The following is a 16724-nucleotide window of genomic DNA, read 5'->3' as shown; positions in this document are numbered from 1 at the left end:
CTCAATTAATTAGGTAGCTTTGCACATAATTAGATCTTTATTGCTGGTTATTAGTAGATGGACCTACACGTAGTACCACATAGTAGGTCCAGAAAAGCACGCAAGGTATGAATTGAACTCGCGACACCAAGTTTAAGGGGGAGGGGGACTAGTATAGGATCTCACATTAGATGAGATCAATGGAATGAACAGTAAAACTTCATATTTATACTTAAAAAATCTGAAATTATCTGACAACATACATGTGGGATGTGTCTACGACTCCTGAAAAAAATTGATCTCATTCATCTCACATGTGAGATCCTATATTAGTCTCCCCCCTCCCCCCGACTTCAGTGTAAGCCGCGATAACCAGCCGGACACATCACCAGGTGTGATTACATACATCTTTTTTCGTCTTTTCTTCTTTCTTCATTTCTTTTATTTTCTCTGCCCCTTTTTTTCTTTCATTTTTCAAATTCGTGGACTTTTTCCAAACTAAGAAAATCATGATTTATTTTTCAAAATCGATTAACTCTTTTCAGGATTGTGATTTTTTTCTCAAACTTGATGAACTTTTTTTCAAATTCGATGATTTTAGTTCAAAATTGATGAATTGTGTTTTCTATTCTGTGAAGTTTTTTTTCAAATTGATGGACTTTTTGAAAAATTCGATGACCTTTTTTCAAATTTACAACTTTTTTTACAAAATCAATGAACTGTTTTCAAATTTCGTGAAGTTTTTTTCAAAGTTGATCAACTTTTTCAAATTCATGAAGTTTTTCCAAAATTGTGTTCTTTTCAAAATCTGCAAACTTTTTTCATATCCATGAATATTCTTTCCACAATTTCAAAAGTCAACAATGCACATGGTCAACTATGAGCGGTCAAAGGTTCAATGGTCAATTGGTGTCATCGAATGAGCGAGGAAGCTCTTTTTTACCGAAATCACTAGTTGAGGAGTATTCATTGCAAAGATCACTCCCACCTTATCAGGTTGTGAACAGTGGCGTGCTGCATGTGCGCCACTTGTCGCAACCTGTGAGTTTTCCCTTTTTTCGTACATTTGTTTATTCAAGACTCGTGCGTCTAAATCTAGAACCGTTTTCAGTGTTGGATTCCTCGCGTCGAGATCTTCAAAACTAGATCCCATATTAATAGGTTTTGACGAACTTTTCTTCATGAAAAAAACGAATGAAAAAATCAAACCGGGAGCACAGGTTTTTTCCCATTCCAAAATATGCACGCCTGTGCCTCTCGCGAAATCACAACCGTGTCTCTCGCGGAAGCAAAACCGTGCCTTTCGTAGAAGGAAAAAAAGAAGAGAAAACACGCTTTTTTCGTTTTTGAGGAGCCACGGCCATGCCTCTTGCGAAAGAAAAAAACAGAAAATATGTTTTTTCCGTTTACGAGAGGCACGGTCGTGACTCTCGCGGAAGCAAAGCCGTGACTCTCACGGAAAGAAAAAAACACATTTTTTTTTCCTTTCCAAGAGGTACGGCCGTGCCTCTCGTGGAAGCAAAACCGTGTTCTGCGGAAAAAAAAATAGAAAACACGTTTTTTTCGTTTCCGAGAGGCATGGCCGTGACTCTCGCGAAAGCAAAACCATGACTCCCGCGAAAGAAAGAAAGAAGATTCATTTTTTCATGCAATTTTTTTTCAAAATTGTTTTTGATCCAAAAGTTAAGAAAGACCGGTGAAAAACCAAAACGTCGAAAAAACCCAAAAATGAACCGTTTAAAAAGCTGAAAACGTGTGTGAAAAAATAAAACAAAAAAAATTCAAAAAAAGCGCCCAGAGTACGATATGTGGTGGGTGACTGAGAGCACACAAATGACGCTAACTATTGTGAGGCTTCCGGAGGAGTATTCATCAACTAGTTGCTCCTTTTTTATCGATGGAAGCGATCGAAATAAGCGACCGACTTTTGTGCTAATTGGCCTGGCCCAAGAGAGCTTGCACGTGAGTGCTGCGAGCCAACTTGACGCATAAGGTGCCAACAAGGAGCACTTAAGACTTTTTCGAAATCATTAATTGAGGAGTATTCGTTGTAAAGATCATTCCAACTCTCCTTGTTACGATAAGTAATGCACATGTAGCGCGCATCGCATCACTTGTCGCAACCCAGATGTTTTATCTTTTTTTCGTAGATTTGGTTATTCAAAACGTTTTATCTCTCAAACCGTCCATCCAAATCTCGAACCGCTTTCACCTTTGGATTCCTCGGATCGAGATCTTCAAAACTAAATCCCATGTTGATAGGTTTTTACGAACTTTTTTGTCACAAAAAAACCAAACGAAAAAACCTGAATCGGGGGCACTGGTTTTTTCCCTTTTCGAAGCAGGCATGCCCGTGCCTCTCACAAATCACTGCCGTGCCTCTCGCGGAAGCAAAACCGTGACTTGCGAAAGGAAAACAAAAAGAGAAAACACGTTTTTTTGTTTCCGAGGAGGCACGGCCGTGACTCTCGCGAAAGCACAACCGTGCCTCTCACGGAAGCAAAACCGTGACTCTCGCGAAAGGAAAAAAAACAGAAAACGCGTTTTTTTTCGTTTTCGAGAGGCACGGCCGTGACTCTCGCAAAAGCACAACCATGCCTCTCGCAGAAGCAAAACCGTGACTCTTGCGAAAGAAAAAAAAACAGAAAACGCATTTTTTTTCGTTTCCGAGGGGCACGGACGCGACTCTCGCTAAAGCACAACCGTGCCTCTCGCGGAAGCAAAACCGTGACTCTAGTGAAAGGAAAAAAATAGAAACCATGTTTTTGTTTCGTTTTCAAGAGGCACGCCCGTGACTCTCACGAAAGCACAGCCGTGACTCTCGCGGAAGCAAAACCATGACTCTTGCGAAAGGAAAAAACAGAAAACGCGTTTTTTTCGTTTCCGAAAGGCACGGCCGTGACTCTTGCGAAAACAAAACCGTGCCTCTCACGGAAGCAAAACCGTGACTCTCGCGAAAGGAAAAAAGCACGTTTTTCGCGCAAAAAAATTTTGTTAAAATTTTTTGATCGAAAAGCTAAGGATGGAAAACTGTTTAAAAATTCGAAAACGCATGCGGAAAAATAAAAATAAAAACAAAATCCGGAGGGAGCGTCCAGAGCACGACACGTGGCGAATGGCTGAGAGCGAGCCAAGTGGCGCTGATCATTCCGAGGCTCCCAAAGGAGCGCTCGTTAACTAGTTGCTCTCGGGCTTTTTCAAGATGCAGCTTGGGTTAACGAGTTGGACCCAAAATATTAATAGTCTGAGCTGGTTGTTTTTTCCCCTTGTTTTGTTTATGTGTGTTGTTTGTAAATGATATTTTTTGTTTCTTCACCACTTTTCTTCAGTTCTTCCGTATTTCTTCATTAGTTATCTTCTTTTTCCCATTTTCCAACACATTGTACACTTTTAGTGTGCATGTTCAACATTTTTTTGTACATATTATGCAAATACACATTGAAATTTTGTGTAAAACTAGGAGAAGGTTTTAAATCATTGTATAAAATATTTTAAATGCAATGAACATTTTTCTGAAATGCGTGAGTATTTCTTTAAAATGTCAATTACTTTATTTAATGGTACGAACACATCACTTTTTTTGAAATGCCTTTTGCATTGTTTTATTGGTACAAATTTTCTGACTGACAAAAAAAATTATATTGGATAAAATTTTCTTTAGATGTCACGAACATTTTCTCGAAGTGTGTGAAAATTTGTTGAATGTCACGAACAAATTTTCAAACGCTATCAACATTTTAAAAGTTCTGTGAATAGTTGTTTTACACTAAACAAACGATTTTCAAAGGAGTGATTAATACTTTATCAGAATTAAATAAAATGTGTTTCTATTTGAGAAATATAACTAAAGGAAATAAAAAAATGTGCGCCAGGAGCCAGCCCTTCCTGCTGCGACGGGACGGACCATTTTGAGAGGTGCCATAGGCGAGGGGTTCTTTCTTCTCGCTACAAGCGAGACAAACCCCGAATTGGTGCGCAGTAGATTGTATTCAGTATGCGGCGCACACGAAAACACTAATTAAATAGCACTCTTTGCAAAGGTCACTCTTACCTTCTCAGGTAGCGACAAGTGGCACGCTGGGAGTTTTCTCTTTTTTTAATAGATCCATTTATTCAAAATATTTTATCTCTTAAACTGTGCGTCCAAATCTCGAACCGTTTTCATTATTGGATTCCTCGTGTCGAGATCTTTAAAATTAGATCTCATATTGATAGGTCTTTATGAACTTTTTTTCAAAAAGCCGGACGAAAGAAAGCCAGGGGGAGGGGGAGCACACCGGGGTACGTCTTTTTTTCCCTTTCCAGAAGCCGTTTCCGAAAGGCACGGCTGTGCCTCTTGCGAAAGCAAATCCGTGCCTCTCGTGGAAGCAAAACTGTGCCTCTCACAAAAGGAAAAAAAGAAGAAGAAAACATGTTTTATTTCCCGTTTTTGAGAGGCATGACCGTGCCTCTCGCGGAAGCAAATTCGTGCCTCTCACGGAAGAAAAAAAGGGAAAACATTTTTTTTGTTTCCGAGAGGCATGACCGTGCCTCTCGTGGAAGCAAAAAAAGATAAAGCATATTTTTCCATTTCCGAAAGGCACTCGCGGAAGGAGAAAAAAATCATTTTATCACGAAAAAAAAAATGAATTTTTTTATTTGAAAAGCTAAAGAAACTGGTGGAGAACCAAAAAGCTGAAAAAACAAAAAATAACTTCTAAAAGGCCGAAAACACGTGCAGAAAAAAATCCAGAAAAAGGGCCCTGAGCGCGACATTGGCGTGCTCTCAGCCGCCCCAAGTGAGCCTTGGGAAGGCTCAGGAAGGGGTGCTCCTCAATTAGTTGCTTTCCGGCGCACACCTTACCACTCCACAACCGAAACGGGCCGGCCCATTCAGCACAGGAGCGAATATTTTTGTCTTCTTGCGTTTTTTCTTTTGGCTGTTTTTTCTTCCTACTTTGTTTTTGTCTGGCTTCAAGCCGGTTTTTGGTTGTTCTTCTTTTTGATTTGTTTTCCTTTTCACAAGTTAAATTTCATGAATATTTCTCCTTTTTCAAATTCATGAACTTTTTTCCTAAATTCAGGATTTTTTAACCTTAAATTCATGAAAATTTTCAAATCCGTAAACTTTTTGTCTCAAACTCGTGAAACTTTTCATTAAAATATGTGAATTGTCTAAAATTGTGAACTTTTCCCCTCAAATATACGATCTTCCTTCAAATTCGTGAATGTTATAATAATTATACTCCCTCCATTTCTAAATATGAGACATTTGGTTATTTCAATACGGACTACATACAGATGTATATAGACACATTTTAGAGTGTAGGTTCACTCATTTTGCTCCGTATGTAGTCCATATTAAAATCTCTAAAAGATAATATATTTAGGAACAGAGAGAGTATATATTATGTATGAATTGAAATCATGCATGCTCATATGAAACCTCTGTCCAGCAAGAGAACCAACCATTGGTTCGATGCCTGGTAGGGTGATTGTACCCCAGCCCACCTGGGAACGAACACAACTTCCGTGCCATGTGTGCCTTGTTAACACAGATCATACCTTCAGCGTAGGCCATGTTCTTGTTGATGGCAAGGCACATATGGTGACTTTGTCAATTCTGAATCCATGACTCGAGAGTGTTTGAGACCATTGTGTGTCCAAATTTACATTGTACTCGGGCTTTTTCAAAGAAAAGAAAATCTCCATCCACATAAACCTTTAGCAATTGGTCGTCGGGTGATAATCTGCCTTGTGTATGTATGGGTAACTAGCATGCGTATGGATATTTTTGGCAGCCTTTTGGTGTTACGCAAAGCTGACGATCAAATAGGTACTGGTCGGACCCTGCCGGGCCAGCAAATTGATAATGGCAAGCGGTCCATGGATGGATGTAATCCCAAAGAAGGTGGGTACAAAGCCAACAAAGGGCCAGAATTTATTTGCCGTAATTACTCATTGGAACGCCATGGTCCAAACACCAAGCTAGTGGCACCACAAGTCATGAATCATGCACGTTTCTTTTACCAGCTAGGTGGGCACGGGCGTGCGTAAATTGGATGGAGGTCAATTATACAAGTTGCCAGCAACATGACTTATCCCTATCAAGCAGCTAGCGATTGTCTATTTCAAATTTCATGGTCAGCTAAGAAATAATCATTTCTACGTTTACTGTGAGATAATTGTAATTGTAAGTCGACGAAGCTAAATAGTCATACATTTTTCAGAACATCACTAGCTTTTATTGGAAGATAGCATAGTATGTGCATGTTTGTTGAGAGTGATTGAGAGGTGTTCACATAGATAGATAGCTGTAGTGATCTTGTTGGCTCAATTAATTAGCAAGCTTTGCACTTAATTAGAGCTTTATTGCCTGGTATAAGTAGATGGACCTACACGTAGCACCGCATAGTAGTAGCAGTGTCATGGTGTTAGGTGGCGTGCGAGATGGAAGCAAGGCAGGCGACAAGTGAGCCCGGCCTTGAGGAAACATGCATGTATGCATGCATGTATTGGAACTAACGATACTTGATCCATCCAGCTACCATGAAAGCTACTGCTGCCCATGCACCAAATAATGTTTTTATAAATTACTTTTTTGTTGGCGTACGCTATAAATATCGGTATTCGTATTCACATATATTATGAGGAGTGTATCTATCTTCAAAGATAAGGCAAGATCCTGTCGCGTCCCGTTCTTCCTTTTTTTTTTGCGAATAACTAATTCAAATCTACTCCGTATTAAGGAAACCAACAGTTGAAAAACAAAGAAATTATTACATCGAAGTGTCTAGGGGTCGGCCGTCTTCTTCCTCCTGAATGAGCCGACGACGCACCGCCGCTTGCCGCTCCATCGCGGGAGCCCAGAGCCAGTCTATTACTGTTCATCATGGGAGAGGAGTCATCAAAGCCAATGACCTTTCAGGGTACGCATATATACATAGGCTATATATATATACATATTCTCACACAATTAGTGTACTACGTGCTAACCCAAGCGTATACGCCATGATCGATGTGCTCGGAGAACATTTTGTTTTGATCAATCATGGAGCATAGATAGTACTGTGCGTACGTACCATTTGAAACAAGCTATAGGTGAAAGAACAAGAGGAGGAGGTTAGTGGTAGAAACATGTGAGCATGAATGGGTAACATAACTTGCTAACCAATAGCGGAAGGAAATGCGTGCATGGTGGGGGGCCGGCGGTGGTCCCTGACGTCGGCAGGGGCTGTCCGGCCGCCAACCGACACGTGGCAGTGGTACGGCAGGGCCCGCGGAAAGCTACCACCACGTGCTGCCGTGCAGGGGGGTGTCAGAGGCCCGAAAGAGACGCCTCCTCCTCCTCACCCCGTCCAATTAGTCATGTGTTTTACAGCTAGCCGTTGTCAGAACCCACAACAGAACCCCGGCCCCAAAGTTAACCACTCCGCTCATCATCCACCCATCCGTCCTCTCTCGTCCGTCTAATTACCTAGTACGTACTCCTACTACCACGCCGTCTCTACTACTGTACCAGTTTACTTAACTAATTACAATGGTGTAAGTAAAAAAAAAGGTACTCCTAGTTAACTAATCAGCCCGCCCATACTAGCAGGCAGCAGGAAGCTTCCGGCGGCCTCCGAGATCAGCTCCACAGCATCCACTACTGGCTACTACTATATGCATCAGAGTAAAACTAAGGCATGTTTGATTCATAAGTCCTAGAACTTTTTTTAGTCCCAAATCATATTACAGCTATAAGTCCCTCCTTAAGAGTCTTATTTTGTAAGTCTCAAATGTCCACTTTAAGTCCCTATAAGTCTCTTCTGTTTAGTTTAGATGAGACTTATAAGGACATTTTTAAGTCCCTAAACCAACAAGTCCCTGAATACAAACGCCCTCCGAGTAACCGGCTCGAATTATTTGGTTTTGTTTCGTTGGTTGCAGTCAGGTAGTAGCACTAGTACGTAGCTCAAAGTTGAAGCACTTGTTCCCGTCCGGCGTATGTACGTGTACGTACGTCGTGGGCATATACGAGGATGTGTTGGGCTGGGTGCATTGCTCGTCCGCATCTTGGAAGCGTCATCCGTCTACGGAGTACCGACCGACATGCCCGCCCGCATTTTAGGACGTGACATAGTACATACAGGTATCTTCCTGAAGGTGGTGCATGCATGGTACGTACGGAGTAGTAGTAATGGACCGGGGGTGGATGTCGACTAGGACCGACGATATGTCAGTCGGTAGCAAGCTAGAGGGGCAGTCATGCATGCATGCAGCGCCATGCACTAACCGTGTCCCTTCCAATTCTGTTGGCGGGTGAGCGAGAGGGACGGAGATGAAAATGAGCTCATCCATGATCCGTCATATCAACGTGACTAGCTAGCTAGCTAGCTAGGCGACCGCTACCTAACCTTAGCCAGTTGCAACCGGCCGGCCGGGTAGCACTATTGCATGTCGTTACAGCATCGGTAGTGACTCCATGGTACGTACTACTGTACTTACTTACTAGAGGTACTACGTAGCAACGACGGAAGATGTGCCCGGGCGTAGGTACGTACACATCGATTGTGTATCATACATATATTAATACTGGAGTGGTGGAGTGTGGGGGTAAAAAACAAAAACGGCCAGGCATAATGGTAAGTACTACTCCCTCCGTTTCTAAACATAAGTCATTTTAGAGATTTTAATATGTATTACATACGGAGCGAAATGAATAAATTTACACTCTAAATTACGTCTATATGTATATCTGTATATAGTCTATCGTGGAATCTTTAGAAAGGCTTATATTTAGTAACCGGAGGGGGTATATGCATGTGCTGCTGTACATGCACGTACCGCGCCCACCCATGATGGAAGCAAGGAAGACGGTGCGGTGCAGTGCAGTGCAGTGGCATGGATGATGGATGGGTAGTGGATGTGTCCGCACGAACCAATAATAAACAAACGGCCGGGCACTCGGCTCTAGCTAACGGTGAAATCCGAGAAAGAAACTCTCGTAGCAGCAGCAGCAGCCGCCGCAGATGGGGGAGGAGGAAGATGAAAGTAAACGCCAAGGAGGGAAAGGAGGGAGGGAGGGAGGGAGTCCCCATGCATGAACATGAAGCCAGTGAAGGGAAGGCACGAGCGTTCACCGACACTCCACGTTGCCGGCCGGCCGGCGGGCCTTGACGTCAACCCTTCATTCCCTTCACTTATCACCTTGTAGTTTACCTAGGTAGCTACGCACAGTACATATACTACTTATACTAGCTGCTAGCTCCATCGATGGCTGTAACTGCGTGCCTGGCCACGGCCAGCCGTAGCACAGCACAGCACAGCGCTTGCTTTGCTTCGGGTTGCTGCTGCTCTCCATCTACCCATCTCGCCGTTGCTTTTAAAAGCCAATCCAGTAACTGCTGCTGCTGCTACTGCCAGGATCCATTCAAAAATAATATTAGTATTTCCATGTCAACTGTCCATAGTCTTGACATATACTCCCTCCGTTTCTAAATATTTGTCTTTCTAGACATTTCAAATGACTACTACATACGGATGTATGTAGACATATTTTAGAGTGTAGATTCACTCATTTTGCTTCGTATGTAGTCACTTGTTGAAATGACTAGAAAGACAAGTATTTAGGAACGGAGGGAGTATATGTAAGAGAATTTCCTCATATTTTCATGTACTTGCAGCCTCAAACAGATTCTAATATGTTCAATGGTGATGGAACTAGAAATAGTTGTTTCTAACCACAGAGAAATGGGAACATCGGTAATTAATGCACCATAGGGCACAAATGGCACCACACCAACACAACAAAACAAATGAGACAGCTAAGGGCATCTCCGACGCCATGCTGCAAAACGCCCGCAACGGTCTGGACCGACGCGTTTGGATCACTTTAACCATCCAAGACGGTGCCGCATACATTCGCGGACGTGTCTGAATTCCCGCAAACAAGACGCAAAGTTGGCGGAGGTTTGCGAAGTACGGACCTCCGCTACGCGTCTGACCATCCTATCCCACCCCAACACCCTCTCTACTGAAAAAAACATCTCTGCTCGGTGTTCATGAAATCCGACAAGGCGCCAGCCTAGGTCCTCGCGGAACCTGGACTAGCGGAGGCCTGGACCCGTGAGCGATCGTTGACCACCACACAAACCCCCCTGTGACGACTGCGCATCCTCGACGGGATGCTCCCAAGATTGGGGAGGAGCTGTCACTCGGCAACACCTCTGCCATCATAGGCAGGGGAAAGGGCAGGGCTCCCAGGCCAGGGCCGACGTTACTCGTGGCAGCCTTCCGCGCGGTGCAGGAGGAAACAAAAGTGGCTCCTCCACGAGCGTCAGGTGGCGGTTGGCCAGGGCTGTCGCGCCTGTGAGCCCTTTGCGCCGCTGGAAGTAGCACTCTGGCTCAGACGACAGCACGGGCGACAACGGAAGTGCCGCCGGCCAGCCTGACCTGGCGTGCGAGGTCACCGTCCGCTTGAAATTAATCTAGGTTTTTTAGGTTTTAATTGAACCGACAACATATGCCGTGGTTTATGTAAATTATATGTCCAAACTTATGCCCGTTTGAAAGAGTTCCATCGTGTTTACATGAATTATGTTATAATTTTCTTGTATTGTGGATAGTCCTGGCCATGGGAAGCCCGGCCCGGCCCGACGCTACTCCCAGGCCGGGCTTGGGCCTAGATTTTGAGCCCGATGGCCGGGCCGGGCTAGGCCGCCCGGCCCAAGGCCCACCGGGCTTTTACGTGTTCGGGCCGGGCTTGGGCCTAAAAACCAGGCCCGATGGCTAGGCCCAGGCCTAAAAACCAGGCCCGATGGCCGGACCCGGGCCTGGTTTTTTGCCTCGGGCTTGGCTAGGCCCGGCCCAAGGTTTGGCCAGATATAATTGTGGATGCTGCGAACAAGTCCGGACTAGTCCACGGACAAATACGGGTGTTCGTTTTGAGGGCTGGCGTGGGAGATGCCCTACTTGCATGGAAAGAGGAAGCTGCTCGATGGATGGATGTTTGGATGGATAGCTTCGCTTCATCGAGAGAGAGGTTCCAACTGGCAGCAGGGACGACCCACCGCTCCCGGCCGGCAAGGGAGGTGTGCGTGTGTCAGAGCGAAAGCACCAGCTGCAGCAGCAGCAGGTTTATATATGGCTACCGGAGCAGAGGTTGCATGTTATACCTCCGCTGGCATTTCTGGAGTCTTTTGATTATTCTCATCTTCTTCTCATTAACTAGTCTTGTTACCACTGTACGTACGTACCGGCAGTTGTTTATCGGGAGCGAATCGTGCAACGATCACGTCGGATCCATCCATCCATCGACCAAACTAACGACCAGTTGAGTTTGGCTGCCATCGACCATGGAGGATGGTGCACAGCTAGTAAGCTAGGCGCATACAGTACTGTATGAAGGAACGAACAGGCCATGGTGGTGGTGGAGTGGTAAGAAAAAGTCGCATGCAGGCCAGTGGCGTCACGTGCATGGGGGCCAGGCACGAGGCGGCACGTGCCGGCGACGATTCCCCCGTCCGCCTCGGGATCCTCGTCGGCCTCACGTGATTCGATGCTCGTGCTGCGTGCGTGCATGCATGCACGCCTTGCTCCCCGCCCGATTCGCTCCGTCCATCGCTCCCCTTGCCACTTTGTTAACTCACCCTCGAGATATCGATCGAGGTGCTTTTACTTTTGTTCCGAAAAGGCCTAGCTAATCCATGTACTAGTACATTAAGCATCGTAGCATGTCTTTAGAAACACACCTATATGAAAAAAAAATTACGTTCAAAATTCTTGAGGGCGCCGAAGTATTATTCCTTCTGCATTCATCGGCGAAGTGCCATGAGCGTAGCTCGATGCCCCCTCTGGGCCTTCATCTCGACGGAGCAAATGTTTGTAAGCGTAGGAGCTTGTAGAAGCAGCGGCTAGGAAAGCCGTCGTTGCAAACCAGGAGAGGCCACCCCGGAGAAGAAAACACGGATAAGAGCCCGTAAAAACTTCAAAGTCCATGAAAGCGGGTCGAATATAGATATATCCACCCGAAACCCAAACCGACCCAATGTTGGAAGACCTAGCGGAGAGATGGCTCCACATGTCCTCCACCGACGATAAGCGCACCAACGGGGCAGGGAAAGAGCGGGGAAAACATTATTCCCACATTGGAACAACGCCGCCGCCTTGCCGCCCAAACCAAACTCGAATACTCCCTAAAAAAACTGAATAAAAAACACCCATGCCGGTGCATGGCAACTCCAGGTCAGACGTTAATATTAAGGACCATGCACCGACTCCCTCTTCTCCGATGACATTGCCAGGCCGAGCCACCGTTGAAGATCGCAACGCTCGATGACCAACGACACCGTCAAGCACCGCCTAACGAAGAGCACCACTTGAGCAGGTATCTCCTTCCTCATCCGGCAACAAACCTCCATCTCTTTCACAAGCAGGCCGCCCTCAACCCGGACCTTGCTGCTGAAGATTTGCCCCGCAACGCACCCTGGTGGCGGCGAGGGGGGGGGGGGGGGGGTACGCGCTGCCACCGTCGTCAAGCCTGCTATTGTCAAATTAGCCTACTCCAATTGAAAGGAGCGAATAAAATTCAACGGTGACTCGACTTGGAGCCAAGTTTTACAAAGAGATTTGCTGCAACCCTCCCCAGCTAGGACGTGTGCGAATGAATTCATTCGCCCGACCGGGTGTGGAAGCTTGATGGTGGACATGACACGATGCCGGTTCAGTACAAGAGTCAGCATCTCTATGCGCGCTCGACCTTTGTTACTCCCTTATCACGCCATGATGCACGCTGGCAGATCATGTGGCCAGGAGCAGGAGGTTTGGTTCCATTATTCCATCCGAGCGAGTACGTAAATTGACAGGACCGTTATGTTATGGTGGTGAATGGGCGTGGGCCCACGCACGTCCTTGGTAAGAAGACGCTGGCGTCTGACAAACTACAGCTTGTCACTGGAGTGTCCCGCGGCTGCAACAAACCGGCCAGGTGCCCCACCGTGTACACGATGGTGATAAGGTGGGGGTGATCGATCGATATGCCCGTGCCGTGCCTAAGTAAATGTATCAACACATGCTACGTACGTACAGAGAATTACCACTAATAAACCATGCACGCACGGTGAAAGTAGCTAATTTAACTGATCCAGGGAGAGGCTCAACTCAATGATTGTGTGATGGGCGTGAGTGGCCGGTGGGGCGTGCATGCATATGCATGGCATATGGTATGCATATGAGTGAGTGAGCCTCTGAGTACGGGCAGTGCAGTGCATGGGCCCTGTTCCTCGTGTTGGGTTGCACCTAGCTCACTCTACCATGCAGCTGGCGCTAGCCCTGCACACTCACACTACACGTCTACACCACGACACAAGCTGCTTCCTCACTCCTCTGCCAGTGGTAGTAATAATTTACCACCATGGCATGGACCTCCCCGGCTAGCTCAGTTCCCCTTTCATGTGCTCATCATGCATCACCTCTCACCCTCACCTCGCCTAGCGCTAGCTAGCTTGGCTTGCTTTCCTCCTCTATATTAATGGTTTTGCTTCGGCGGCTTTCCTGTTACTGGTGCGAGACGCGACTGGAGCTCCCCAGAGCCAAGCCTAGCTTGCCCCCAAGCCAAGCTTAGCCTCTGCCGGCAGCTACAGCCACTCTCACACTCTCACTCTCGCTCAGTGTACTGCCACCCCGCCATTACTGCGAGCTACTACTAGCTAGCTAGCCACTCCACTCCACTCGCTGCACGTTCCAGTACGTTCCGGTAGTATAATTAAGCTGGCAGGCATGGCGCCGGAGTGGGAGGCAGCCTTGGGCATGGAGCTCGGCATGGGCTCGCACTACCACCACGCGCCGCCATCCGCTGCCGCCTCGCCCATGAACCACCACCACCACCACCACCACCACCACTCCGCCTACACCCACTCCCAGCCCCCGCACCAGTACCATTTCTACGGGGGCGCCGCGGGCGGGGACGGCACCGCCGACCCCATGCGCGTCGACGAGATGCTCGACCTCTCCTCACACCTCGGCGCGCACGACTTCTTCTCCGGCGCGAATAATGGCGGCGCCGGCCAGGGCGGCGACAACGCGCCGGCTCCGCCTGCGGCTGCTGCGGCCTCCTCGTCGGACCACCAGCACCACCACCCGTCGTCCTTCAACCTCTCCTTCGCCGACGAGTTTTACCTGCCTGTCCCGGTAATTATTCACTTCAACATTCGATCGCGTGGTTGATCTTAATTCTTGAAGAAATGTGTGAGAAACTGAGAATTAAGCAACGGAAGAAATTGGTGATTGAGATCTAGCTAGCCAGCTAGTAATAAAAGCTTACTTAAATGCTTGATGTGTACGTGCTGCAGACTGAGGAAGCCGCGGAGCTGGAGTGGCTGTCCAACTTCGTGGACGACTCCTACCCGGACATCCCCAACTACCCGCCGGCCGTGCAGGCGGCGATGGCGGCCGCCGCGAGGAACGGGGGCGTCGTGGTGAAGCAGGAGAATTCCGCGTCGGCGGCCGCGCCTGGCCGCGGCGCGCGGAGCAAGAGGTCGCGGGCGGCCTCCGCGGCCGCGGCCGCATGGCACGCCCTGGCGCCGCGCCAGCCGTCCCCGTCCTCGTCCTCGTCGTCCTCCGACTCGAAGCCGGCGCGGTCAGGCGGCGGCGGTGGCGTCAAGAAGAGCGGGCTCGTGGTTGGGGCAGCCGAGCTAGGGGGCGGAGGGGACCAGAACGGCGAGGTGCGTCGGTGCACGCACTGCGCGTCGGAGAAGACGCCGCAGTGGCGGACGGGGCCGCTGGGGCCCAAGACGCTGTGTAACGCGTGCGGGGTGCGGTACAAGTCGGGGCGGCTGGTGCCGGAGTACCGCCCGGCGGCGAGCCCCACGTTCGTGCTGACGCAGCACTCCAACTCCCACCGCAAGGTGATGGAGCTGCGCCGGCAGAACGAGCTGGTCCACCTCCGCGGCGGCGTGGGCGGGGGCGTCGTGTCGGCGTCCTCCGGCTCCGGCGGCGCGGCGGAGCACATGTTCCGCGACTACGGCGTGTGCTGACCGACTCGATCGCCGGCCGGATCCAGCAGCCTAGCTAGCTACTAGTAAGCAAGCAAGCTTGGAGTCACCGATCGACCGACCATGGATGGATATGGATGTGGATGATCCACATTAGCGGCACGACGACGATCTGCTTAATTTTGCATGCAAATTCCTTTTTCCTTGCTTTCTTCCGTGTACTATTTCGCGTTGCTTTCTTTCTGTAGTTTATATATGGGTCTCATCATCTTTCTTTTGTCGGAAATAAATAAGGAAATCTGTTCAAAAACCCCGGGAATAAGTTGAAAATGTTGATCTTCTGCTTAATGTGAGCTGATTGCGTGAGCTTCGTTCTGCACGCACACTGTCGACCACTGTGGTGTCAGTGGCGCAGAGTGAAGAGAAGAGTCAGTATTGCATGTGTATCGTACAGTGGTGGTCATCAGTGAGTGAGTACTGGGTAGTAGGAGTACTACGTGGTAGGTCAAGCGAGTGAGCTTGCTTTTTTAACGGAAAGGTAAAGGACGAGTGAGTGAGGCGGGAGGTGCGTCAGCACGTGAGTTGGTTCGTTGGTGGGCTGCAACTTTTGTCAGGCCGGGCGGGCCGGGAACAATGCTATGTTCCCCCTCACCTCACCTCACCTCACGTGATGGCTCCTCCTCCACTTGCTTCCTACTACCTTCATTCTATCATGTTTCATCATTTTTCTGTTTTCTTTTCCTCCCACAAGTGATCATTTTCTGTTCTTGTGCATTGGAATTGGAATTGTTGGTTCATTATTTATGATCAAACCAATCCATGTTTAAGACCACGCGCAGTAGGTTAAAGCGGGTGGCTAGAGAGATTTCATCCAACATGGATGGCATCATCATCATCAGATCGGTCCACCAACTCCGTCGATGAAGGCATAGTGTCTATCCTATATGACTTTATCGTTGCATGTATGCTCGTTTTCTTACTTTTATTTTGCCAGAATGTCCATGTTTGCTCGTGTGCATCTTAGCTGTACGGAGCCTGGATGTTGCTCATCTTTCTTTGTATCTGCTTCATGCTACATTTGGAGTTAATAAAAGTGCCCTTTATTAGGAAAAAAAATTCTTTCATCACACCACCGCATCGTGGATCCTTCACATGGGTAGCAACACACTGCGTTGATCTCAAACCCAAGCACAAAACTACTTGACTTGGTCGTTGCCTTGCCCGTGGCACATGGGGCACATAATTTTTGTACGTGTTTGTGTGATGCTTGTACATGATATTTTTTTGAAAGATGTTAGCATACCTCTGCTGTTAAACAAGACAACTCACATTTAAACACCATGTGGAAATGTTACATATTTTTTTTGAAAAATCGTGAGTTTTCTTGTTTTTTTGTGAGTATTTGAATGATGTTAGCATACCTCTGCTGTTAAACACATTTTTTTAAAGATGTTAGCATACCTCTGCTGTTAAACACATTTTTTTTTGTTTTTTTGTTTTTGAAAAATTTGGCATCCCTTGTGGTGAATTGCTTGATCCGCCACAACCCAGAAGCATGGAATAACATGCACATGGGGGATTGGTGGTAGGGGTGTAGCTGAAGGTGAAGAGAATTTTCACATACCATCTATATATGGGTCGATCCCTCGGATATTCTGTTTATGGATGCTATTTGTTCTTCAGTGTTCATAATGAATGATAAATAGGGATTTTGTTCTAGCTAGACTATCATTTAGAGCTTAACCATCACTTTTTTTTTCTGTTTCCGGAAGTAAATTTGGTTTTCTAGAG

At 47.1% G+C, this 16724-nt stretch overlaps 1 protein-coding gene across 1 annotated transcript; it reads left to right on the top strand.

The window, feature by feature from the left end:
* The first annotated feature begins 13364 nt into the window (after positions 1–13364).
* On the top strand, positions 13365–15281 carry LOC147973982 (uncharacterized). The gene is made up of 2 exons (XM_087522313.1): positions 13365–14130; positions 14292–15281. Exons 1-2 carry the CDS (start codon positions 13720–13722, stop codon positions 14973–14975), a joined length of 1095 nt encoding a protein of 364 aa, XP_087378439.1. The 5' UTR covers positions 13365–13719; the 3' UTR covers positions 14976–15281.
* The last annotated feature ends 1443 nt before the right edge of the window (positions 15282–16724 follow it).

This window comes from Triticum urartu, chromosome 5A, assembly GCF_056163025.1.
Source record: "Triticum urartu cultivar PI428250 chromosome 5A, HENAU_Tu73, whole genome shotgun sequence".
NCBI lineage: Eukaryota > Viridiplantae > Streptophyta > Magnoliopsida > Poales > Poaceae > Triticum > Triticum urartu.
Note: the sequence above shows the minus strand (reverse complement) of the source record. Positions and strands in the feature narration are given on the sequence as shown.

What these genes read in the sequence shown, in the direction of transcription:
- LOC147973982 (XM_087522313.1), top strand. Translation starts at nt 13,720, where the DNA reads ATGGCGCCGGAGTGGGAGGCAGCCTTGGGCATGGAGCTCGGCATGGGC. An exon ending in AGTTTTACCTGCCTGTCCCG is followed by an intron (nt 14,131 to 14,291) that starts GTAATTATTCAC and finishes TACGTGCTGCAG; the next exon opens with ACTGAGGAAGCCGCGGAGCT.